Source organism: Triticum aestivum, chromosome 7A (genome assembly GCF_018294505.1).
Source record: "Triticum aestivum cultivar Chinese Spring chromosome 7A, IWGSC CS RefSeq v2.1, whole genome shotgun sequence".
Classification (NCBI taxonomy): Eukaryota; Viridiplantae; Streptophyta; class Magnoliopsida; order Poales; family Poaceae; genus Triticum; species Triticum aestivum.
In genome coordinates, this window is record NC_057812.1 from 204,889,499 (window position 1) to 204,916,175 (window position 26,677).

General features: G+C 45.2%; 1 protein-coding gene across 1 annotated transcript; it reads right to left on the minus strand.

The window, feature by feature from the left end:
• Window positions 1-13,048: 13,048 nt before the first annotated feature.
• LOC123151037 (carboxyl-terminal-processing peptidase 3, chloroplastic) lies at window positions 13,049-18,476 on the minus strand. Its single transcript, XM_044570820.1, has 12 exons — window positions 17,986-18,476; window positions 17,818-17,899; window positions 17,536-17,666; window positions 17,353-17,439; window positions 17,193-17,271; window positions 16,154-16,242; window positions 15,923-15,964; window positions 15,262-15,381; window positions 14,836-14,922; window positions 14,602-14,751; window positions 13,708-13,815; window positions 13,049-13,594 (listed from the first exon to the last, which is right to left on the minus strand). Exons 1-12 carry the CDS (start codon window positions 18,307-18,309, stop codon window positions 13,346-13,348), a joined length of 1,548 nt encoding a protein of 515 aa, XP_044426755.1. The 5' UTR covers window positions 18,310-18,476; the 3' UTR covers window positions 13,049-13,345.
• Window positions 18,477-26,677: the final 8,201 nt, after the last annotated feature.

The following is a 26,677-nucleotide window of genomic DNA, read 5'->3' on the forward strand; positions in this document are numbered from 1 at the left end:
AAGACATACTAAGAAAGCTTGCCGCGACGCGCCCTGCGCCCCGGCAAGATCCGGCGAGCGACAAGCTTCCGGACGCGACAAGACGACGACCGCGGCAAGGAGCTTGCCGCGGGAAACCCCCACTGCGTGCCCACGCTCCAGCTCACCTGCTAACATGTCGCTCTGGGACTCTCCCAGAGCGCACGTGGTGGGAGGCCGTGCTTCTAGGGGTACGTGGTGGCAAGCGGAGATGAAGAGAAGCCCATCGTGGCAAACGGTGGCACTCCTAACGGTCACCTTTTGCACTGTTTAGGAGACCCAGATAGGCATTTAATGCCCTTGTCCCCTGCCGTCAGAGTTAGGTAGGGTGCACTGTATCCACAGTAGCGGTAGCTATACCTACCACATCCTTTTCCATTTTTACCCTTCTTGTCTACGTTGCCCCCTGTCGGTGACCCCTTGAGTATAAAAGGAGGCCCAAGCGCAACGTAGAAAAGGGGGTTCCGAGGGTCGGGGAGTTCAGAGACTCGGCCAGCTCGGCTCGTTCAACACCAGAGACACTCTTACGCTCAGTCTGGCAGCGTCCATCGCTCCTGAGCAAGAATCCAATATACACAAACAAGCAGCAGTAGGGTTTTACGCATCCGTGCGGCCCGAAGCTGGGTAAAAATCTCCCCGCGTGCACCGCCTCGATCCGCTCTTTGTGCGCTCTCCGCCCCCCACCGAACCGAAAAGGGGCCCTGTCCCCATAGGTGTTGGCGGGAATCAGCATCGCCCCCGACATAGGTACTACCTCATCTACTTCCCATCCCACAATTTAATTAGATCCTAACCATGCAGTGTGTGAGGATTGATCTAATGCAATAAAACTGGGTAGTAGGAAAGGTATGATCAAAGTGTTACTTGCCTTGCTGATGATCCGGGAAACCTAGCGATTCAAAGTAACAAGCGGCGCACTCTGGGTATTCTATCGCAGACAAACAAACAAACATACAATAAGTACTCATCTAATGCACAGGTAAAACTCAAATAAGAGATCTAACCATAAGGTTCAACTTAAGAACTCCGGTTGGCAAAAAGAATCAAATCGAACGAAGCAATGAAAGTCAAACGGCGAAAGAAAACAACTTCGTTCTACTAATCTGGATCTAGGGAAAATTTTACAGTAGCAAAATCTTGTTTAAGTTGACTAAATGGATAGAGGGTTTCGAGACGAAACTCTAGGCGCTTGAATCGCCTAATTCCGATAAACGACCGAAAAGTTATACTAAAACGAAAATCGGATCAGGAAGCGCGATCAGAAAAATCGCGGATTTAATCCGAGAAAAAGAAAAACGACGAACGTTCGCTAGAACGAACGAATGGACGAACGCTCACTATTTAAATAAACCGGAAAAACTGATCTATTTTAAAAAAAACGAATCTAAAAAAACGACGGAAAAACCGAACGGTTTTTTGAAAAAAATAAAAAAACGACACGGATTTCGAGGCGGCGGCGAACCTCGGCAAGCGTGCGGCGGCGGCGGCGTCCGGTAGCGGCGGCGAGGCGGCGCGGCGGCGGCGGGGCGCGGTGGCTAGGGCTGGGGCTGGGGCGACTCGGGCTAGGGTTTCCCCCGGGGCTGGGCCGGCTTATAAAGCCATCTCGGGCCGGAGTCCTAGCCGGACACGGCCCGTAGGTCGATTCGTTTTTTTTTAAATATTACGCGCAGAAGAAAAATAAAAAGAAATACTAAACGGACTCCAAAAATTCTAAAATAAATTTTCACGGGCTTCTAAAATCAGGCCGCACAAGGTGAACATTTATTTGGGACCTAAATGAAATTTTGAAAAACGCACATTTTTCCTAAATTCAAATAAAACACTGAAAAACTCCGAAATAAAATCTTATTTGATTTTATTATTAAATCCTCAATATTTCTTTATTTTGGGAAAGTCATTTTATTCCCTCTCTCATATTTTTGTAATAGAAATAATTGATGATAAAATAAATAAAATCAAATGATCCTATTGTCAAAATTTGAGAAAACTGAAATATGAAAATAACGAAATCCCCAACTCTCTCCAAGGGCCATTGAGTTGCGTAGAATTTCTAGGATCAACCAAAATGCAAAAAAAATATGATATGCAATGATGATCTAATGTATAACATTCCAAATTGAAAATTTGGGATGTTACAAACCTACCCCCCTTAAGATGAATCTCGCCCTCGAGATTCGGGTTGGCTAGAAAATAGGTGAGGGTGGTCCTTGAGCAAATCTTCCTCTCGTTCCCAGGTGGCTTCATCCTCTGTGTGGTGGCTCCACTGAACCTTGCAAAACTTGATAACCTTGCTACGAGTAACTCGGCTGGCAAACTCGAGGATCTTAATTGGTTTCTCCTCGTCGGTCAAATCATTATCCAACTGGATAGTTTCCAAAGGCACTGTGTCTCTCAACGGTATGTCAGCCATCTCCGCGTGACATTTCTTTAACTGAGAAACGTGGAACACATCATGAACTCCTGACAATCCTTAGGGCAAGTCCAACTTGTAGGCCACTTCTCCCATACGCTCCAAAATTTGATATGGTCCTACAAATCGTGGTGCTAACTTCCCTTTAACTCCAAAATGCTTTGTTCCCCGAAGTGGAGATACTCGAAGATAAGCTCTATCTCCGACTTCATAAACTATCTCCTTGCGTTTAGAATCTGCATAACTTTTCTGTCTGGACTGAGCTACCTTGAGCCTATCGCGAATCAATTTCACCTTCTGTTCAGACTCTTTAATCAAGTCAGGTCCAAACAACTGGCGATCTCCAACTTCGTCCCACGACAACGGTGTCCTGCACCTCCTTCCGTATAAGGCTTCGAAAGGGGCCATCTTTAAACTGGTTTGGTAACTGTTGTTGTAAGAGAACTCTGCATATGGCAAATTATCGTCCCAACTAGATCCATAATCTAGCGCACAAGCTCTCAGCATATCCTCAAAAATCTGATTAACTCTCTCGGTCTGTCCATCTGTCTGTGGATGAAAAGCTGTACTGAATTCTAGCCTGGTACCCAAAGTTTCGTGCAACTGCTTCCAGAACTTTGAGGTAAACTGGGTTCCTCTATCTGATACGATACTCCTTGGAACTCCATGCAAACATACGATCCTGGTCATGTATATCTTTGCCAACTTAGCACTGTTGTAAGTGGTCTTTACTGGGATGAAATGAGCTACTTTCGTCAATCGATCAACTACAACCCAAATCGAGTCATAGCCTGAACGAGTCCTGGGTAATCCCGTGATAAAATCCATGCCTAGCTTATCCCACTTCCATTCGGGTATCGGCAATGGTTGTAACAATCCTGCTGGCTTCTGATGCTCTGCCTTTACTCTCTGACATACATCACAAACTGCTACATACTCCGCAATATCCTTCTTCATTCCGGTCCACCAGAAAATATCCTTCAAATCCAAATACATCTTGGTATTTCCTGGGTGAATTGAATACGGTGAATCGTGTGCCTCTTGCAAATCCAAAATCGGTGTCCTTTCCCAGTGACAGAAGGGGCAGCAAGGCACATATTGTATTGTTGCCATCGAGGATAACAAGATGGGGTTTTTTAATCATATTGCATGAAACTATCCTTCTACATCATGTCATCTTGCTTAAGGCGTTACTCTGTTTTTAACTTAATACTCTAGATGCATGCTGGATAGCGGTCGATGAGTGGAGTAATAGTAGTAGATGCAGAATCGTTTCGGTCTACTTGTCTCGGACGTGATGCCTATATACATGATCATACCTAGATATTCTCATAACTATGCTCAATTCTGTCAATTGCTCAAAAGTAATTTGTTCACCCACTGTAGAATACTAATGCTCTTGAGAGAAGCCACTAGTGAAACCTATGGCCCCCGGGTCTCTTTCTCATCATATCAATCTCCATCACTTTACTATTGCTTTGCTTTTACTTTGCTTTTACTTTATTTATTTTGCATCTCTATACCAAAAATACCAAAAAAATATTATTTATCATCTTTATCAGATCTCACTTTCATAAGTGACCTGAAGGTATTAAAAACCCCTAAGCGCGTTGGTTGCGTTGAGCTATTGTTTTTGTGTAGGTACGAGGGACTCGAGCGTAGCCTCCTACTGGATTGATACCTTGGTTCTCAAAAGTTGAGGGAAATACTTACGCTACTTTGCTGCATCATCCCTTCCTCTTTGGGGAAATCCAACGCAATGCTCAAGAGGTAGCATCAAGCCGGTGACGATGGTGATCATGACTGTGCTTTGGAGATGGAGATCAAAGGCACAAGATGATGGCAATATCATATCACTTATATTGATTGCATGTGATGTTTATCCTTTATGCATCTTATTTTGCTTAGTTCAGCGGTAGCATTATAAGATGATCTCTCACTAAATTTCAAGGTATAAGTGTTCTCCCTGAGTATGCACCGTTGCTACAGTTCGTCGTGCCGAGACAACACGTGATGATCGGGTGTGATAAGCTCTACGTTCACATACAATGGGTGCAAGCTAGTTTTGCACACGCAGAATACTCGGGTTAAACTTGACGAGCCTAGCATATGCAGATATGACCTCGAAACACTGAGACCGAAAGGCCGAGCGTGAAACATATAGTAGATATGATCAACATAGTGATGTTCACCATTGAAAACTACTCCATCTCACATGATGATCGGACATGGTTTAGTTGATATGGATCACGTGATCACTTAGATGATTAGAGAGATGTCTATCTAAGTGGGAGTTCTTAAGTAATTTGATTAATTGAACTTTAATTTATCATGAACTTAGTACCTTATAGTATTTTGCATGTTTATGTTATTGTAGATAGATGGCCCATGTTGTTGTTCCGTTGAATTTTAATGCATTCCTAGAGAAAGCTAAGTTGAAAGATGTTGGTAGCAATTACACGGACGGGGTCCATAACTTGAGGATTATCCTCATTGCTGCACAGAAGAATTACGTCATGGAAGCACCGCTAGGTGACAAACCCGCTGCAGGAGCAACGCCAAATGTTGTGAACACCTAACAGAGCAAAATTGATGACTACTCGATAGTTCACTGTGCCATGCTTTACGGCTTAGAACCGGGACTTCAACGACGTTTTGAACGTCATGGAGCATATGAGATGTTCTAGGAGTTGAAGTTAATATTTCAAGCAAATGCCCGGATTGAGAGATATGAAGTCTCCAATAAGTTCTACAGCTGCAAAATGGAGGAGAATAGTTCTGTCAGTGAACATATACTCAGAATGTCTAGGTACCAGAACCACTTGACTCAACTGGGAGTTAATCTTCTTGATGATAGTGTCATTGACAGAGTTCTTCAATCACCACCACCAAGCTACAAGAGCTTCGTGATGAACTATAATATGCAAGGGATGGATAAGACGATTCCCGAGCTCTTCGCAATGCTAAAGGCTGCGGAGGTAGAAATCAAGAAAGAGCATCAAGTGTTGATGGTCAACAAGACCACCAGGGTAAAGGGAAGAAGGGAACTTCAAGAAGAACAAAAAGCAAGTTGCTGCTCAAGTGAAGAAGCCCAAGTATGGACCTAAGCCTAAGACTGAATGCTTCTACTGCAAAGGGACTGGTGACTAGAAGCGGAACTGCCCAAGTATTTGGCGAAAAAGAAGGATGGCAAAGTGAAAGGTATATTTGATACACATGTTATTGATGTGTACCTTACTAATGCTCGCAGTAGCGCCTGGGTATTTGATATGGTTCTGTTGCTAATATTGGCAACTCGAAACAGGGGCTACGTATTAAGCGAAGATTGGCTAAGGACGAGGTGACAATGCGTGTGGGAAATGGTTCCAAAGTCGATGTGATCGCCATTGGCACGCTACCTCTACATCTACCTTCGAGATTAGTTTTAGACCTAAATAATTGTTATTTGGTGCCAGCGTTGAGCATGAACATTATATCTGGATCTTGTTTGATGCGAGACGGTTATTCATTTAAATAAGATAATAATGGTTGTTCTATTTATATGAATAATATCTTTTATGGTCATGCACCCTTGATGAGTGGTCTGTTTTTACTAAATCTTGATAGTAGTGATACACATATTCATAGTATTGAAGCCAAAAGATATAAGTTTAATAGTGATAGTGCAACTTATTTGTGGCACTGCCGTTTAGGTCATATTGGTGTAAAGCGCATGAAGAAACTCCATGTTGGTGGGATTTTGGAATCACTTGATACTTGCGAACCATGCCTCATGGGCAAGATGACTAAAACTCCGTTCTCTAGAACAACGGAGCGAGCAACAGACTTGTTGGAAATAATACATACTGATGTATGCGGTCCGATGAGTGTTGATGCTCGCGGCGGGTATCGTTATTTTCTTACCTTCACAGATGATTTGAGAAAATATGGGTATATCTACTTAATGAAACATAAGTCTGAAACATTTGAAAAGTTCAAAGAATTTCATAGTGAAGTGGAAAATCATCATAACAAGAAAATTAAGTTTCCACGATCTGATCATGAAGGTGAACATTTGAGTTATGAGTTTGGCCTTCATTTGAAGCAATGCGGAATAGTTTCGCAACTCTCACCACCTGGAACACCACAACGTAATGGTGTGTCCGAGCGTCGTAACCGCACTTTATTAGATATGGTGTGATCTATAATGTCTCTCACTGATTTACCGCTATTGTTTTATGGTTATGCTTTAGAGACTGTTGCATTCACGTTAAATAGGGCACCATCAAAATCCGTTGAGACAACACCTTATGAACTGTGGTTTGGAAAGAAACCCAAGTTGTCATTTCTTAAAGTTTGGGGCTGCGATGCTTATGTGAAAAAGCTTCAACTTGATAAGCTCGAACCCAAATCGGAGAAATGTGTCTCCATAGGATACCCAAAGGAAACTGTTGGGTACACCTTCTATCACAGATCTGAAGGCAAGATATTCGTTGCAAAGAATGGATCCTTTCTAGAGAAGGAGTTCCTCTCGAAATAAGTGAGCGGGAGGAAAGTAGAACCTTACGAGGTAATTATACCTACTCCCTTACTGGAAAGTAGTTCATCACAGAAATCAGTTCCAGTGATTCCTACACCAGTAAGTGAGGAAACTAATGATGATGATCATGAAACTTCTGATCAAATTACTACGGAACCTCGTAGGTCAACCAGAGTAAGATCCGCACCAGAGTGGTACGGTAATCCTATTCTGGAGGTCATGTTACTTGACCATGACGAACCTACTAACTATGAGGAAGCGATGATGAGCCCAGATTCCGCAAAATGACTTGAGGCCATGAAATCTGACATGGGATCCATGTATGAGAACAAAGTGTGGACTTTGGTTGACTTGCCTGATGATCGGCAGGCAATAGAGAATAAATGGATCTTCAAGAAGAAGACTGGTGCTGACGGTAATGTTACTGTCTATAAAGCTTGACTTGTTGCAAAAGGTTTTCAACAAGTTCAAGGAGTTGACTACGATGAGACCTCACCCGTAGCGATGCTTAAGTCTGTCTGAATCATGTTAGCAATTGCCGCATTTTATGATTATGAAATTTGGCAAATGGATGTCAAAACTGCATTCCTTAATGGATATCTTAAAGAAGAGTTGTATATGATGCAACCAGAAGGTTTTGTCGATCCAAAAGGTGCTAACAAAGTGTGCAAGCTCCAGCGATCCATTTATGGACTGGTGCAAGCCTCTCGGAGTTGGAATATACGCTTTGATAGTGTGATCAAAGCATATAGTTTTATACAGACTTTTGGAGAAGCCCATATTTACAAGAAAGTGAGTGGGAGCTCTATAACATTTATGATATTATATGTAGATGACATATTATTGATCGAAAATGATACTGAATTTCTGAATAGCATAAAAGGATACTTGAATAAGAATTTTCCAATGAAAGACCTCGGTGAAGCTGCTTATATATTGGGCATCAAGATCTATAGAGATAGATCAAGATGCTTAATTGGACTTTCACAAAGCACATACCTTGATAAAGTTTTGAAGAAGTTCAAAATGGATCAAGAAAAGAAAAGGTTCTTGACTATGTTACAATGTGTGAAGTTGAGTCAGACTCAATGCCCGACCACTGCAGAAGATAGAGAGAAAATGAAAGTCATTCCCTATGCTTTAGACATAGGTTCTATCATGTATGCAATGTTGTGTACCAGACCTGATGTGTGCCTTGCTATTAGTTTAGTAGGGAGGTACCAAATTAATCTAGGAGTGGATCACTGGACAGCGGTCAAGAACATCCTGAAATACCTGAAAAGGACTAAGGATATGTTTCTTGTTTATGGAGGTGACAAAGAGCTCGTCGTAAACGGTTACGTCGATGCAAGCTTTGACACTAATCCGGATGAGTCTAAGTCACGAACCAGATACATATTTTTATTAAATTGTGGAGCTGTCAGTTGGTGCAGTTCCAAGCAGAGCGTCATGGCGGGATCTACATGTGAAGCGGAGTACATAGCTGCTTCGGAAGCAGCAAATGAAGGAGTCTGGATGAAGGAGTTCATATCCGATCTAGGTGTCATACCTAGTGCATCGGGTCCAATGAAAATCTTTTGTGATAATACTGGTGCAATTGCCTTGGCAAAGGAATCCAGATTTCACAAGAGAACCAAGCACATCAAGAGACGCTTCAATTCCATCCGCGATCAAGTCAAGGAGGGAGACATAGAGATTTGCAAGATACACACGGATCTGAATGTTGCAGAACCATTGACTAAGCCTCTCTCATGAGCAAAACATGATCAGCACCAAGACTCCATGGGTGTTAGAATCATCACAATGTAATCTAGATTACTGACTCTAGTGCAAGTGGGAGACTGAAGGAAATATGCCTTAGAGGCAATAATAAAGTTGTTATTTATATTTCCTTATATCATGATAGATGTTTATTATTCATGCTAGAATTGTATTAAACAGAAACTTAGTACATGTGTGAATACATAGACAAACAGAGTGTCACTAGTATGCCTGTACTTGACTAGCTCGTTGATCAAAGATGGTCAAGTTTCCTAACCATGGACAAAGAGTTGTCATTTGATAAACGGGATCACATCATTAGAGAATGATGTGATTGACTTGACCCATCCGTTAGCTTAGCACGATGATCGTTTAGTTTACTGCTATTGCTTTCTCCATAACTTATACATGTTCCTATGACTATGAGATTATGCAACTCCCGAATACCGGAGGAACACTTAGTGTGCTATTGATACGTCTCCAACGTATCTATAATTTTTGATTGTTCCTTGCTATTATATTATCTGTTTTGGATGTTAATGGGTTTATTTATACACTTTTATATTATTTTTGGGACTAACCTATTAACCGGAGGCCCAACCCAAATTGCTGGTTTTTTTTGCCTATTTTAGTGTTTCACAGAAAAGGAATATCAAATGGAGTCCAAACGGAATGAAACCTTTGGGAGCGTTATTTTTGGAACAAACGTGATCCAGGAGACTTGGAGTGGGTGTCAAGAAACAATCAAGGAGGCCACGAGGCAGGGGGGCGCGCCCTCCACCCTTGTGGGCCCCTCGTTGCTCCACCAGCCTACTTCTTCCTCCTATATATATCCATATATCCCGCAAACATCCAGGAGCACCACGAAACCCTATTTCCACTGCCGCAACCTTCTGTACCCAAGAGATCCCATCTTGGGGCCTTTTCCGGAGCTCCGCCGGAGGGGGCATTGATCATGGAGGGCCTCTACATCAACTCCATGGCCTCTCCGATGATGTGTGAGTAGTTTACTTTAGACCTTCGGGTCCGTAGCTAGTAGCTAGATGGCTTCTTCTCTCTCTTTGGATCTCAATACAAAGTTCTCCTCGATTCTCTTGGAGATCTATTCGATGTAATCTTCTTTTGCGGTGTGTTTGTCGAGATCCGATGAATTGTGGGTTTATGATCAAGTCTATCTATGAACAATATTTGAATCTTCTCTGAATTCTTTTATGTATGATTGGTTTATCTTTGCAAGTCTCTTCGAATTATCAATTTGGTTTGGACTACTAGATTGATCTTTCTTGCAATGAGAGAAGTGCTTAGCTTTGGGTTCAATCTTGCGGTGCTCGATCCCAGTGACAGAAAGGGAAACGACACGTATTGTATCGTTGCCATCGAGGATAAAAGATGGGGTTTACATCATATTGCATGAGTTTATCCCTCTACATCATGTCATCTTGCTTAAGGTGTTACTCTGTTCTTATGAACTTAATACTCTAGATGCATGCTGGATAGCGGTCGATGTGTGGAGTAATAGTAGTAGATGCAGGCAGGAGTCGGTCTACTTGTCATGGACGTGATGCCTATATACATGATCATACCTAGATATTCTCATAATTATTCGCTTTTCTATCAATTGCTCGACAATAATTTGTTCACCCACCGTAATACTTATGCTATCTTGAGAGAAGCCACTAGTGAAACCTATGGCCCCCGGGTCTATTCTCCATCGTACAAGTTTCCAATGTATTTTATTTTGCAACCTTTACTTTCAATCTATATCATAAAAATACCAAAAATATTTATCTTATTATTACCATCTCTATTAGATCTCACTCTTGCAAGTGGCCGTGAAGGGATTGACAACCCCTTTATCGCGTTGGTTGCGAGGTTCTTATTTATTTGTGTAGGTACGAGGTGACTCGCGCGTGGTCTCCTACTGGATTGATACCTTGGTTCTCAAAAACTGAGGGAAATACTTACGCTGCTTTACTGCATCACCCTTTCCTCTTCAAGGGAAAACCAACGCAGTGCTCAAGAGGTAGCAGCTATTAAACGTCACAACATAAAATGGGTGACTATAAAGATGCTCAACAGGTGCCTCCGATGGTGTTTATTGAGTTGGCATAGATCAAGATTAGGATTTGTCACTCCGTGTATCAGAGAGGTATCTCTAGGCCTTCTCGGTAATGCACATCACTATAAGACTTGCAAGCAATGTAACTAATGAGTTAGTTACGGGATGTAGCATTACGTCACGAGTAAAGAGACTTGCCGATAACGAGATAGAACTAGGTATGATGATACCGACGATCGAATCTCGGGCAAGTAACATACCGATGGCAAAGGGAACAACATATGTTGTTATGCGGTTTGACCGATAAAGATCTTCGTAGAATATGTAGGAACCAATATGAGCATCCAGGTTCCGCTATTGGTTATTGACCGGAGATGAGTCTCGGTCATGTCTACATAGTTCTCGAACCCATAGGGTCCACACGCTTAACGTTCGGTGACGATCGGTATTATGAGTTTATGTGTTTTGATGTACCGAAGGTTGTTCGGAGTCCCGGATATGATCACGTACATGATGAGGAGTCTCGACATGGTCGAGACATAAAGATCGATATATTGGATGACTATGTTTGGATATCGGAATGGTTTCGGGTGTGTTCGGGCATATATCGGACTACCGGGAGGTTACCGGAACCCCCCGGGAAGTATATGGGCCTTATTGGGCCATAGTGGGAGAGAGGAGAAAGGAGCCTAGGAGGGCCCCGCCCCCAAATCCCAAGCCGAATTGGGTGGGGGGGTGGCCCCCCCTTTCCTTCCCCCTCTCCCCCCTTCCTTCCTCTCCTAATCCAACTAGGGAAGGTGGGGGGGGGAATCCTACTCCCGGTAGGACTCCTCCAGGGCGCGCCATAGAGGGCCGGCCCTCCCCCTCCTCCACTCCTTTATATACGGGGGAGGGGGCACCCCATAGACACACAAGTTGACAGTTGTCTTAGCCATGTGCGGTGCCCCCCTCCATCATAATCCACCTCGGTCATATCGTTGCAGTGCTTAGGCGAAGCCCTATTCCGATAGCTTCATCATCACCGTCATCATGTCGTCGTGCTGACGAAGCTCTCCCTTGACACTCAGCTGGATCAAGAGTTCGTGGGACGTCACCGAGCCGAACGTGTGCAGATCGTGGAGGTGTCGTACTTTCGGTGCTAGGATCGGTCGGATCGTGAAGACATTCGACTACATCAACCGCGTTGTCATAACGCTTCCGCTTATAGTCTATGAGGGTACGTGGACAACACTCTTCCCCTCTCGTTGCTATGCATCACCATGATAGATCTTGCGTGTGCGTAGGAATTTTTTTGAAATTACTGCGTTCCCCAACACGTTTCTTTATAATGCGGGCGCGGATGGCTTCCTCCTCCACGGTCGCCCCCGCGCCGCCGCCATTTCTGTCACGATACGGGCCTCAGCGGCCCTTATCCTCCCCTTCCCACGGCGGGCCGCCCGTTCCCAGTGGGACTCATAGTCTGCCCTGCCGGTGATGGGGAAGGAGAGGTGTTCCGGCCAGGACCACGAGGATCCAACACTAGAGGACCCGAGCACCCGGTGAGCCAACGCTATGGCGTCGCGGCGGACGGATCCGTCCGTCGGCCGGGCGCTATTCTCCCGGGAGCGGCGGAGTGCAATGCAGACTGCCATTGCCTCCTCCAACCCACACGGGATGACACTCCAGTCGACAGATAAAGACTGGTCGGAGTCTAATCCGCTGCCTGCCATGATGGAGAAGGCCGCAAACCGCCGGAGGTGAGCTCGAGTGGCGGAGGGCAGTGTAGTGAGGTGGCTAGGGTTTGCCCCGGCGTGAGGATGGGGACGGATATAAGTGGGGTTGAGTGGGCCAGCATGGGCCGGGTCCGACGTGGCGGGCGTGCCCGGGCGTCCTCATATCCGTCCCATATTTGGGATGGATATGGAGGGGTGCCAGTCATCCCGGACGTTTGAGGCGTCCGTCTGGGTTGAAAAATCATGGCTGGTCAATGACCGGGCAGCCCACCCGGACGTATGATGCGGGTTTGAAAGGTCCAGTTGTAGATGCTGTAATAATGTAATGTGAGTGTGCGTCTAGTTGTAATCACGTCCATCTATAACTTCAGCATGTTCTCGTACGCACGCGGTAGAAGTTTTTGATTTAGGCGAGTGTAGCTCACCGCATTTCCATTTCGGTGCTGCTTAATGTCGCTAAACAGTGTCAGATGCATGTAAATTAACCATCGCACCGCTAGAACTTTCAGCTTTCACTTGTTCTTGCGTCTGTTACAGCGGTACCTCAGCTCGTGCATTCCGCTAGCTCGTACCAGAATAAATGACAATGATGCCAGGCAGCCAATGTGCTGTAATACAACAATACAGGTTACAATCCCAAAACCTGATCAGCTGTCCAATCAACGACGTTGATCCGGTCATATGACCCATGAACCCATGCTCCACCACCTACAAATCTAACGACATAGGATCAGCCTATACATTGCTACATCACTATCCAGTGATCCAATCTATACTAACGAATATATACTCTACAAGGCAGGATACAACAGTGTACATGTAGCCAACATATGATGGCTCGGTTCTGGCTATCAGTGAGAAACCATCTACGAAGCGGAGCCCTTCGATTGCTGAATCTCCAGCGCTTGCTCCGCCACCATAATGCACGAGTCCATCTCTAAACTCGCGGCCTCGTTGTTCCCGGTGAGCGAAGGCGCCCTCGGTAAGGATAGCGCGTCAGCGGTGCATTGTATGTCGGGTTGGATCCCGACATGGTCGATTTCGTGCAGCGCCGGAGAGAGATACTTTGCAACCGTGATGAATAGAGCAGAGCCATCGTCCAGCTCTGTCACACTCTGCACGAAGGTAAGGTTTGGTTCAGTTATACATGTTTCTGGAATGAAGCATGATAAAATCCAAGCATTTAGATCTACACAGTAACATGAGTGCCTAGAGAAATCGGCCTTGCCTGTATTCTTCCTTTACCGAAGGTTTTGTGGCCTACCAGAATAGCACGGCCATTGTCATGCAATGCCCCAGCCAAAATTTCGCTTGCACTGGCACTTTCTTCGTTGACCTACATATTGGCACACATGAACACAAGCGAGAGGCCTCGCATAAAAAAAACAGTTTCACTTATTCTATAAATGAATGTTAACAAAGAAACATTCGTGTGCTGCTGGTATTTGAGGAAAACAAATATTGCAGTACTAAAACAAAAATCATATGTAACTGTGCTCATTTGCAAATGCCAAAAAAGAAACATATAAATTTTGGAGATTCATCCAATGTTAACTACCTGACTTGGCCTAATGGTCAGGCCTATATTTCTGCTTCAAAAGTAGTCTCACTAAGTGAGAAGTACCCTACCGTCCAAATACATACGACCTCCTAGAATTTTGAGCCTAACTTTGACTAACAAAATATGAGTTATATGCTGTAAAAAGTATACTATTGGATTCTTATTCGAAAGAGGTTTCCAATAGTATAAGTCTTATAACATACAACTCATATTTTATTAGTTAAATTTAAAATCGAAGTTAGCTCAAAACTTGAGGGGGCTCTCTTTATTTCGACAGAGATAGTACCTTCTGTGAGGTATTATAAGTTTGTGGTTTTGCTCTTTTTTCTTATAGGAGAACTAAAACATCATGATTAAAAACTGAACTAGCAGTGAAGCAGCACCTCTATTCTGCTTGCCCTTTATGAAAGCGGGAAAACATGATGGAAGAATGTGAATCTTATGAATAGTAAATTGTATGAATTTTCTATCCACGCGGATTAAAAAAGCAACAAAGACCACATAGTCAAATGTGCAGAGAGTTTTTTTTCGAAAAGAAATGTGCAGAGAGTGGGTACTCACAAGCACCACAAGAGGATCATGTGTTAAAGATTGGCCTTGGACCATATTTATTGCTTGCACATTGCCCTCACGGTCAACAGTGTTCACTAGAGTTTCATCTCCATCTAACCAAATTTGAGCCACATCAAGACCAGCTGTTACTAAACCACCCTGTTATAGGAAGTAACATTAATACATGATTTTTGCATCGAAATTATGATTTATAAAGACAGACTGTGATGAGAACAGACTGACTGGATTATTCCGCAGATCTAAAATATATGACTGGACACCTTGATCTTCCATCTTTTTAATGGCCCTTTCCATTTCAGCAGCAGCAGTCTGGGTTGAAAAATAAATAAAACATGAGTGAAGGATCTCAAATATCAATAATGATTAGTTTAGTGAGTTTCGGTGTGTATAGATGACAAAAGAATAAAACATTAAAACATAACATGTGCATGCACATTTGCATGGAACAACCTATCGCTTGGATCCATTTTTCAGTATGACTGGAAGCTGGAATACTCAAAACAGCAGAAATGTCTTTGGTATGATAATGTCGCGTAGAAAGCAATGAAAGAGCTATATAGTTTTGTACTAAGAAGAAGTACAAAATTACAACTTTGATTATCTATAAAAAACTGCAAGTGCAAAAATATAACAAAGATTGGTACTTACCTGAGAAAATGCAGCTAACCTAACATACCCAGTCTTGCCCTCATGCCCATCACCCGATCTATGGGAGATAATTGCCGTTGATAGAGGTGAAAGATTGATAACCTCACGAGATAGCTGGACCTTTTGGAAATAAAATGTGCACTTGTAATTAGGAAAGTACAATATCATATGCTTAATGAGGGATACTGAACACATCTTGGATTAAATTGAACAATGCAACACTTTTCATTTCCAGTAATAGGCTATGGGTGCAACCAATGGGAGATGGTAGCACAGGATAAATACAACCAGTTTGGATGGCGGTCCAATAATAGGCTATGTGTAGGCATATTTTCCTATTTTTGCCGGTTGTGGCTTGTAATAATTTTTGGTACTACTTGATGTTGGAAACCGAGACTCTTAAATTTTAATAAAATATGGCTGTGTGCATCGTAATGATGCAGAGGCCGGGGGTGATCCTCCTTTTCTTAAAAAAACACTTTTCAAATCACACAAATGGAAAATTTTAGCCATGAATGTTCGAAGAGGAAGTCCAGAAATATTTTTTCCTTCAAGGAGGATAAGAGAATCTAAATACAGTGTTGATGTTATCATGTTTTATTTACTGCATTCGTCTTCAGGAAAGTTTTTATTACGTAATGAAAAGAAGTTAAGCATATACCTCTTTTGCCTTTATCCTACCACTCCTTTCATTTCCAGTACCCTGGGTATCAGTTAGAAAATACAGGAAGATGGAGAAAGTTAGGATAGAAGATGACAAGAGTGTGTAACTGAGAATCTGGATGTGATCATTACGTAACAAAGAGTTAGGATTGAGAAATGTTGCTTTTGAAATACAGATAGAAAAATACTAACAAGTACTCTCAAGTTGAGGCTAAGGATAAGGGCATACATCCAATAGTTTTACTTCCACAGTCGTTCCAGCACGACCTCTAAGTCTCTGAGCCACAGCTTCCACGTCCAACCCCAAAACACTATTCCCTACAAAACCAGTCGAGATTAAGGGCATATCGTATTATGAAAAGAAGGAGAGCTCATGAACTCAATAATAACAACAAGACTGCACCATCCATCTTAAGACTAGTTAAAAATAGAAGTTCCACCCTTTTAGTTAGAAAACCACAATCAATCAGGATGTACCGCTCATCTGTGACATCAGCAGATAAGCGTAGTATGTGAACATGTGCTATTAATCTCTGCATTGCTATGCCACTTCCACGGGAGAGAAAAAACTAGTTCTTGAATCTAGAACAACTTGGTTTTCCAATGATGGAAAAGGAACTCAAGAAGATTAGATTAACTAAGTTGTTTTGCAAAGGTTAAATTGCACAAGATACATTTTTTTGCAAAGACACCATTATGCCTTAATTGTTCAGAGACACGTGTGGATCATATTATTTATCGACACCATATAGTTCATACTTTTGGCAAATTTTCTTTAGTTTCGGTCATTGTTAATAGATAGAAAGGGAAGGGGAGCCTTGGCGCAGTGGTAAAGCTGCTGTCTTGTGACCATGAGGTCATGGGTTCAAGTCCTGGAAACAGCCTCTTACAGAAATGTAGGGAAAGGCTGCGTACTATAGACCCAAAGTGGTCGGACCCTTCCCTGGACCCTGCGCAAGCGGGAGCTACATGCACCAGGTTGCCTTTTTATTGTTAATAGATAGAAAGGGCAATAAAAAAAATCTATTAGTAGGGATAATCGACTAGCCTCTGTCATCTTTAAATATTATCAGTTGTGACCAATGAACATTGTTGTTTTTATAGCCTTCTCAACGGTCAATATCAGCCGAATATTTCAGTATGTTATTTAGCCACATAGGTCATCGATGTGTGACTCAGATTGATATGAATTTACAGGGAAGGCTTTTCAAAAGTACATAAGCATCTCCTTTTACTAAAATGAAGTTTTAGTACAGAGAGTAAAATACCGTTGATCTCAACTAGCTCATCGCCTTCACGTATGCCTGCTCGGTCCGCTGGGCCTCCCTCAATGCAGTTCATAACAAGCTGCAAGAAGGTTTGGAGGTATAAATTGCAACACTCTTATGATGTCCTCTTGCAGAAAAGAAAAAGGAGAAGTGAACTTACCAAGCGTCCTGAGGCAGGGTCCCTGTTTATGAATATGCCAACCCCTTGCAAATTCCCATCACTTCCGATCCTGAAACTCTGATATTCCTGCATCTCACCAAACAAACATTATGTGACAATTCACCATGTGTGAGAACAAACCTGAAGCCAGACAGAGAGGGCATGATCTTTGTCCATACATACCTTGGGGGTGATGATCCTTGTGAAGGGGTCGCCTAGCGTGGACACCATCCCGCTGATCTTGCCGTAGGCGGCGTCTGCCGATTTCAGCGGGAACATCTCCACCATCGTCTGCTGAAGTTTCTGGTCCCAGTCTGCACACCGAGCAGAACCACAGACACTGGTAACACTAGTAGTTCACTTTAACTCTATAAGCAGAATCAAACACACCACCAAACTTGGACGACCTTTCTAAGTTATTAATTCAAAACGGCACCAGGAACAAGTGTATGCAACCCGGTATACCTTGGTGGTTGAAGGTGGGATCGACGAAGGTCTCACGGATCAAACCCCATGCCTCCACCAGCGTCCTCTGCACCCGGTTCACCTGCCAAGAAGAACCCAAACGAGAAATTCAGCCCAAAGTTCCCCTTTCTTGGAAGGTGGTGTCTGCGTAGGACCACCGACACCCACCTCTCGGGCCTTGGAGACGGGGAAGGCGACCGTGAGCGACTCGGCCAGCGCCGGCGGCGGGGCCAAGTCCCCGGCGAACCCGGTCAGCGACACCACGGCAGCGGCGGCGAGCCCCGCGGCCGCCTTCGCCAGCGCCCCTCCGTCGTGCTCCGGCGGCGCGGAAGCCCTGATGACCAGCGGAGGCTGCTCCCGCCTCTCGGACCGCACCCGGAGCCTGGCTCTCCCGGCGCCAACACCAAGAACAGGCGCCGGGGACCTCGGGACCCGGCCGGGCACGGGCCTCGCGGCGCGGGAGGCGGCCAGGGAGCACTCTACCATTTCCATGGACGCGAGCAATCACGCAATGTGGCAACGGGGACGGGCGCGGGTGGGCTCGGGGTGCCTGCGAGCGCGCGAGATATAAACCCGCCGGAGTCCGCGAGAGAGAGGAGCGAGGAAGCGGGAGGAATCTTTTTGGCTGTTACCGCTGGGTTTTGGTGGACAGGAGGAGATCCGTGCCGGGGATCTCTGAGTGGCCTATTCAGGCCGGGACACGTCTCCCAGTCCAGCATTTGGGTGGTGGTGGGCGCACCAAATATGCAGAGGAATATGCAGCCGCGCCCTGGGAATTTGTGATGTGCAGAACCGGCAGGGGAAAATGCCGCAAAGTGCACAAATATTATGGGAAAGCCTATAAATCACGCGGGGATCGCAGCCACGCGTCTGCCGCTTTCTCTGCAAGCCGCGTGTCCCATGCGCCATGGCCATCACTACTAGTTTTTGCAACTGACGTGTAGTTAGAATCTGTGTATATTCAGCTGTACATTATAGCGTATACTTTGTTGTATATTTCGGGTCTGTAGGATCACGTCTCGCCATGGCCTGCGTGCCTACATTGTAGGGCGACTGGTGCTTCACTCTTCCTACTTAACCTCTGTACTCTGTAACTGTAATCATCAATCAAGGAAATATTGTTTCCAACTTGTTATCAGCTGCTTCCAGGTTTTCTCCATGGCCGGCACAAACTCCTCCCCGTCCGCCGCCGCCATGGACTCCGTCACCTCGCCGGGCTCTCTTTTCTCCACGGCGCCAGCCGCCACCACCGCCTCGGCCTCCTCCTCTACTTCCTCTCCGCCGTTCGTCTTCGGTACAACACCCTCTCTCTTCAGCAACGGCTTCGCCTCTGCCGGATCGCAGTTTGCGCCTCTCTTCTCCTTTGCCCCTACGGCACCGCCGCCCTCTGCTCCCCGCCTCTCCATCTACAACGACCACATCTCCAACCACATCAAGTTTCTTCTCAACCCTGCGGATCACAACTACCACAAAAATGGAAATCCTTCTTCCTCATGGTTCTCATTCGCCACGGCGTCAAGTTCCTCATCGAGCATCCTCCTCCTCCCAACGCTAATGTCGCCTACCTTGAGCTCGATGCCCATGTCGTTCTCTGGATCTCCGCCACGCTCGCCGACTCTATGGTGGATCACGTCGTCGGCGCCACCAACACCTTCGCCCTTTGGCACAAGATCAAGGATTTCTTCCTCGCCAACCGTGCTGCCCGGTTCATGGTCCTCAACCGGCAGTATCGCAACCTCAAGCAGAGTGATCTTTCCGTGGCCGATTACGCGCGGCGCATGAAACTCCTCACCGACGGCCTCGCCGACATCGAGCACGCCGTCACCGAGGTGGATCTTCGCACTCAGTTCCTTCACGGCCTCGACAAGCGCCTCGACACCATCAGGGTCGTTCTCGGCGACCAGGAGCTGCCCTTCGACACCGTCCTCTCTCGGGTCATCCTGGCCGAGGAATCCCAGGCGCAGCACGCCGCTGAGGAGAGCGCCTCGACGTTTGCGCTCCCCGGCGGTGACCGCGGCCAGAGCAGTGGCTCTGGTGGTTGTGCTCGTGGCTCCGGCGATGACTGCGCCAACGACTGCCAGGGCCATCTTCCCCAACAGCAGTCCGGCCCTGGTCGTGGACGCGGAGATCGCTCGGCTGATGGCGGTGACCGTGGCCACGGACGCGGCCGTGGCCGTGGGCGTGGCCGAGGTGACCAATCGGGTCACGGCTCTAGACCCCAGCTCCAGTTCTCGCCGTTCACCAGTTACTTTGCGCCCTACGGCATGGCGCTCCCCTCGCCATGCTCTGGTTGGGTGCCGCCCAATGCCGCCGGCGTGCTTGGCCCGTGCCCCGGCTCCCATGCACACGCCTACCCGGTGTACCAGCCTTCACCGCCTCCTCTGTCCTACCCACCCCAACCACCGTCATGGGAGCACCTTGCCATGCTCAACGCCGCCTACAGCAACTCCGGCTTCCCCACCAATCCCGACGTCGAGTGGTACCTCGACAGCGGCGCATCTTCCCATGTGACAGGCACTCAAGGTAACCTCACCATGTCTAGTTCTTCTTTAAAGCATGTTCCTCGTAGCATTCTTGTTGGCAATGGTCACTCGCTTCCCGTCACTGCCACCGGCTCCACCACCCTCCCCCCTCATGATTTTAAGTTTACAGATATTCTTGTCTCCCCCAATGTCGTCACTAGTCTTATTTCTGTCCGCAAGTTTACTAAGGACAATTCTTACTCCATTGAATTTTATCCGTGTGGTTTTCTTGTGAAGGATCTACGCACTCGGAAAGTTCTCATGATCTCCGCTAGCACCAGCGACCTCTACCCCTTCATTGGCAATAAACCGGCACGGGCGGCCGCTTTCTTCACCACTTCCTCGGCATTGTGGCACCGAAGACTTGGACATCCAAGCGCTCACACTCCCTCCACATTGTCTCATGACTTCCTTAGTATTTGTAATAAGGAACCGCACTCTCTATGTAGTGCATGCCAACTAGGGCGCCAACCACGTCTCCCTTTTCCTTCCTCTACTAGCAAAACATGTGCTCCTTTTCAGTTAATTCATTGTGATTTGTGGACTTCTCCAGTTGTAAGCTTCTCTGGATATCAATACTACCTCATTGTGTTGGACGATTACACGCATTATTCGTGGTCTTTTCCTAAGCGCCACAAGTCCGACAACTCCAGCCTTCTCCAATGCTTCTTCACATATGTCCACACTCAATTTCATGTCATAATCCAAAGCATGCAATGTGACAACGGTGGTGAGTTTATCAACTCTTCCCTCCGCTCCTTCTTCTCTTCCAATGGCGTTGTCTATCGCTTTTCTTGCCCCCACACCTCCCCCCAAAATGGTAAAGCCGAACGACTCATTCGCACAACAAATGACATCGTCCGCATGCTTTTACTCCAAGCCAAGCTCACTCCCCCATTTTGGGTCGGGGCCCTCCACACCGCCACGTACTTACTAAACCGCCGCCCTCTCGTGCCATTGCACCTCACACACCATACTTGAAGGAAATATGCCCTAGAGGAAATAATAAAGTTATTATTTATTTCCTTATATCATGATAAATGTTTATTATTCGTGCTATAATTGTATTAACCGGAAACATAATACATTTGTGAATACATAGACAAACAGAGTGTCACTAGTATGCCTCTACTTGACTAGCTCGTTGATCAAAGATGGTTATGTTTCCTAGCCATAGACATGAGTTGTCATTTGATTAACGGGATCACATCATTAGGATAATGATGTGATTGACTTGACCCATTCCGTTAGCTTAGCACTTGATCGTTTAGTTTGTTGCTATTGCTTTCTTCATAACTTAAACATGTTCCTATGACTATGAGATTATGCAACTCCTGTTTACCGTAGGAACACTTTGTGTGCTACCAAACGTCACAACGTAACTGGGTGATTATAAAGGTGCTCTACAGGTGTCTCTGAAGGTACTTGTTGGGTTGGCATATTTCAAGATTAGGATTTGTCACTCCGATTGTCGGAGAGGTATCTCTGGGCCCTCTCGGTAATGCACATCACTTAAGCCTTGCAAGCATTGCAACTAATGAGTTAGTTGCGGAATGATGTATTACGGAACGAGTAAAGAGACTTGCCAGTAACGAGATTGAACTAGGTATTGGAATACCGATGATCGAATCTCGGGCAAGTAACATACCGATGACAAAGGGAACAAACATATGTTGTTATGCGGTTTGACCGATAAAGATCTTCGTAGAATATGTAGGAACCAATATGAGCATCCAGGTTCCGCTATTGGTTATTGACCAGAGACGTGTCTCGGTCATGTCTACATAGTTCTCGAACCTGTAGGGTCCGCACGCTTAAAGTTCGGTGACAATCGTAATTAGGGTTTTTGTGTTTTGATGTACCGAAGGTTGTTAGGAGTCCCGGATGTGATCACGGACATGACGAGGAGTCTCGAAATGGTTGAGACATAAATATTGATATATTGGAAGCCTATATTTGGATATCGGAATCGTTCCGGGTGAAATCGGGATTTTACCGGAGTACCGGGGGGTTACCGGAACCCCCCCGGGGGTTAATGGGCCTACATGGGCCCTAAGGGAGAAGAGGAGGGCTGGCCAGGACAGGCCGCGCGCCCCCTCCCCCCTAGTCCGAATAGGACAAGGAAGGGGGGGCGGCGCCCCCCTTTCCTCTTTCCCCCTTCCCCTTTCCTTCTCCAACAAGGCAAGAGGGGGGAGTCCTACTCCCAGTAGGAGTAGGACTCCTCCAGGCGCACCCCTAGGGGCCGGCTACACCTCCCCCCTTCCCTCCTTTATATACGGGGGCAGGGGAGCACCCCATGACACACAAGTTGATCTTCGTGATCGCTCCTTAGCCGTGTGCGGTGCCCCCTTCCACCATATTCCACCTCAGTCATATCGTAGCGGTGCTTAGGCGAAGCCCTGCGTCGGTAGAACATCATCACCGTCATCACGCCGTCGTGCTGACGAAACTCTCCCTCAACACTCGGCTGGATCAAAGCTCGAGGGACGTCACCGAGTTGAACGTGTGCAGAACTCGAAGGTGCCGTACGTTCGGTACTTAGATCGGTCGGATCGGGAAGACGTATGACTACTTCATCTACGTTGTGTCAACGCTTCTGTTGCCGATCTACGAGGGTACGTCGACAACACTCTCCCCTCTCGTTGTTATGCATCACCATGATCTTGCGTGTGCGTAGGAATTTTTTTGAAATTACTATGTTCCCCAACAATGGCATCCGAGCCAGGTTATATGCGTTGATGTTATATGCACGAGTAGAACACAAGTGAGTTGTGGGCGATATAAGTCATACTGCTTACCAGCATGTCATACTTTGGTTCGGCGGTATTGTTGGATGAAGCGGACCGGACCGACATTACGCGTATGCTTACGCGAGACTAGTTCTACCGACGTGCTTTGCACACATGTGGCTGGCGGGTGTCAGTTTCTCCAACTTTAGTTGAATCGAGTGTGGCTACACCCGGTCCTTGCGAAGGTTAAAACAACACCAACTTGACAAACTATCGTTGTGGTTTTGATGCGTAGGTAAGAACGGTTCTTGCTAAGCCCGTAGCAGCCACGTAAAACTTGCAACAACAAAGTAGAGGACGTCTAACTTGTTTTTGCAGGGCATGTTGTGATGTGATATGGTCAAGACATGATGCTAAATTTTATTGTATGAGATGATCATGTTTTGTAACCGAGTTATCGGCAACTGGCAGGAGCCATATGGTTGTCGCTTTATTGTATGCAATGCAATCGCGCTGTAATGCTTTACTTTATCACTAAGCGGTAGCGATAGTCGTGGAAGCATAAGATTGGCGAGACGACAATGATGCTACGATGGAGATCAAGGTGTCGCGCCGGTGACGATGGTGATCATGACGGTACTTCGGAGATGGAGATCACAAGTACAAGATGATGATGGCCGTATCATATCACTTATATTGATTGCATGTGATGTTTATCTTTTATGCATCTTATCTTGCTTTGATTGATGGTAGCATTATAAGATGATCTCTTACTAAATTTCAAGATAAAAGTGTTCTCCCTGAGTATGCACCGTTGCCAAAGTTCGTCGTGCCCAGACACCACGTGATGATCGGGTGTGATAAGCTCTACGTCCATCTACAACAGGTGCAAGCCAGTTTTGCACACGCAGAATACTCAGGTTAAACTTGATGAGCCTAGCATATGCAGATATGGCCTCGGAACACTAAGACCGAAAGGTCGAGCGTGAATCATATAGTAGATATGATCAACATATTGATGTTCACCATTGAAAGCTACTCCATTTCACGTGATGATCGGTTATGGTTTAGTTGATTTGGATCACATGATCACTTAAAGGATTAGAGGGATGTCTTTCTAAGTGGGAGTTCTTAAGTAATATGATTAATTGAACTTAAATTTATCATGAACTTAGTACCTGATAGTATCTTGCTTGTCTATGTTTGATTGTAGATAGATGGCCCGTGCTGTTGTGCCGTTGAATTTTAATGCGTTTCTTGAGAAAGCAAAGTTGAAAGATGATGATAGCAATTACACGGACTGGGTCCGTAACTTGAGGATTATCCTCATTGCTGCATAGAAGAATTACGTCCTGCAAGTACCGCTGGGTGCCAGGCCTGCTGCTGGAGCAACACCAGATGTTATGAACGTCTGGCAGAGCAAAGCTGATGCTACTCGATAGTTCAGTGTGCCATGCTTTACGGCTTAGAATCAGGACTTCAACGACGTTTTGAACGTCATGGAGCATATGAGATGTTACAGGAGTTGAAGTTAATATTTCAAGCAAATGCCCGGATTGAGAGATATGAAGTCTCCAATAAGTTCTATAGCTGCAAGATGGAGGAGAATAGTTCTGTCAGTGAACATATACTCAAAATGTCTGGGTATCATAATCACTTGACTCAACTGGGAGTTAATCTTCCTGTTGATAGTGTCATTGACAGAGTTCTTCAATCACTGCCACCAAGCTACAAGAGCTTCGTGATGAACTATAACATGCAAGGGATGGATAAGACAATTCCCGAGCTCTTCGCAATGCTAAAGGCTGCGGAGGTAGAAGTCAAGAAGGAGCATCAAGTGTTGATGGTCAACAAGACCGCCAGTTTCAAGAAAAAGGGTAAAGGGAAGAAGAAGGGGAACTTCAAGAAGAACAGCAAGCAAGTTGCTGCTCAGGAGAAGAAACCCAAATCTGGACCTAAGCCTGAAACTGAGTGCTTCTACTACAAGCAGACTGGACACTGGAAGCGGAACTGCCCCAAGTATTTGGCAGATAAGAAGGATGGCAAGGTGAACAAAGGTATATGTGATATACATGTTATTGATGTGTACCTTACTAGAGCTCATAGTAGCACCTGGGTATTTGATACTGGTTCTGTTACTGATATTTGCAACTCGAAACAGGGACTATGGATTAAGCAAACACTGGTGAAGGACAAGGTGACGATGCGCGTGGGAAATGGTTCCAAAGTCGATGTGATCGCAGTCGGCATGCTACCTCTACATCTACCTTTGGGATTAGTATTAGACCTAAATAATTGTTATTTGGTGCCAGCGTTGAGCATGAACATTATATATGGATCTTGTTTGATGTGAGACGGTTATTCATTTAAATCAGAGAATAATGGTTGTTCTATTTCTATGAGTGATATCTTTTATGGTCATGCACCCCTGAAGAGTGGTCTATTTTTGATGAATCTCGATAGTAGTGATACAAATATTCATAATGTTGAAGCCAAAAGATAGAGAGTTGATAATGATAGTGCAACTTATTTGTGGCACTGCCGTTTAGGTCATATCGGTATAAAGCGCATGAAGAAACTCCATACTGATGAACTTTTGGAATCACTTGATTATGAATCACTTGGTACTTGCGAACCGTGCCTCATGGGCAAGATGACTAAAACACCATTCTCTGATACTATGGAGAGAGCAACAGATTTGTTGGAAATCATACATACAGATGTATGTGGTCCGATGAATGTTGAGGCTCGTGGCGGATATCGTTATTTTCTCACATTCACAGATGATTTAAGCAGATATGGGTATATCTACTTAATGAAGCATAAGTCTGAAACATTTGAAAAGTTCAAAGAATTTCAGAGTGAAGTTGAAAATCATCGTAACAAGAAAATAAAGTTTCTACGATCTGATCGTGGAGGAGAATATTTGAGTTACGAGTTTGGTATACATTTGAAACAATGCTGAATAGTTTCACAACTCACGCCACCCGGAAACACCACAGCGTAATGGTGTGTTCGAACGTCGTAACCGTACTTTACTAGATATGGTGCAATCTATGATGTCTCTTACTGATTTACCGCTATCGTTTTGGGGTTATGCTTTAGAGACGGCTGCATTCACTTTAAATAGGGCACCATCGAAATCCGTTGAGATGACGCCTTATGAACTGTGGTTTGTCAAGAAACCAAAGTTGTTGTTTCTGAAAGTTTGGGGCTGCGATGCTTATGTGAAAAAGCTTCAACCTGATAAGCTCGAACCCAAATCGGAGAAATGTGTCTTCATAGGATACCCAAAGGAGACTGTTGGAAACACCTTCTATCACAGATCCGAAGGCAAGACATTCGTTGCTAAGAATGTATCCTTTCTAGAGAAGGAGTTTCTCTCGAAAGAAGTGAGTGTGAGGAAAGTAGAACTTGATGAGATAATTGTACCTGCTCCCTTATTGGAAAGTAGTACATCACAGAAACCGGTTTCTGTGACACCTATACCAATTAGTGAGGAAGCTAATGATAATGATCATGAAACTTCAGATCAAGTTACTACCGAATCTCGTAGATCAACCAGAGTAAGATCCGCACCAGAGTGGTACGGTAATCCTGTTCTGGAAG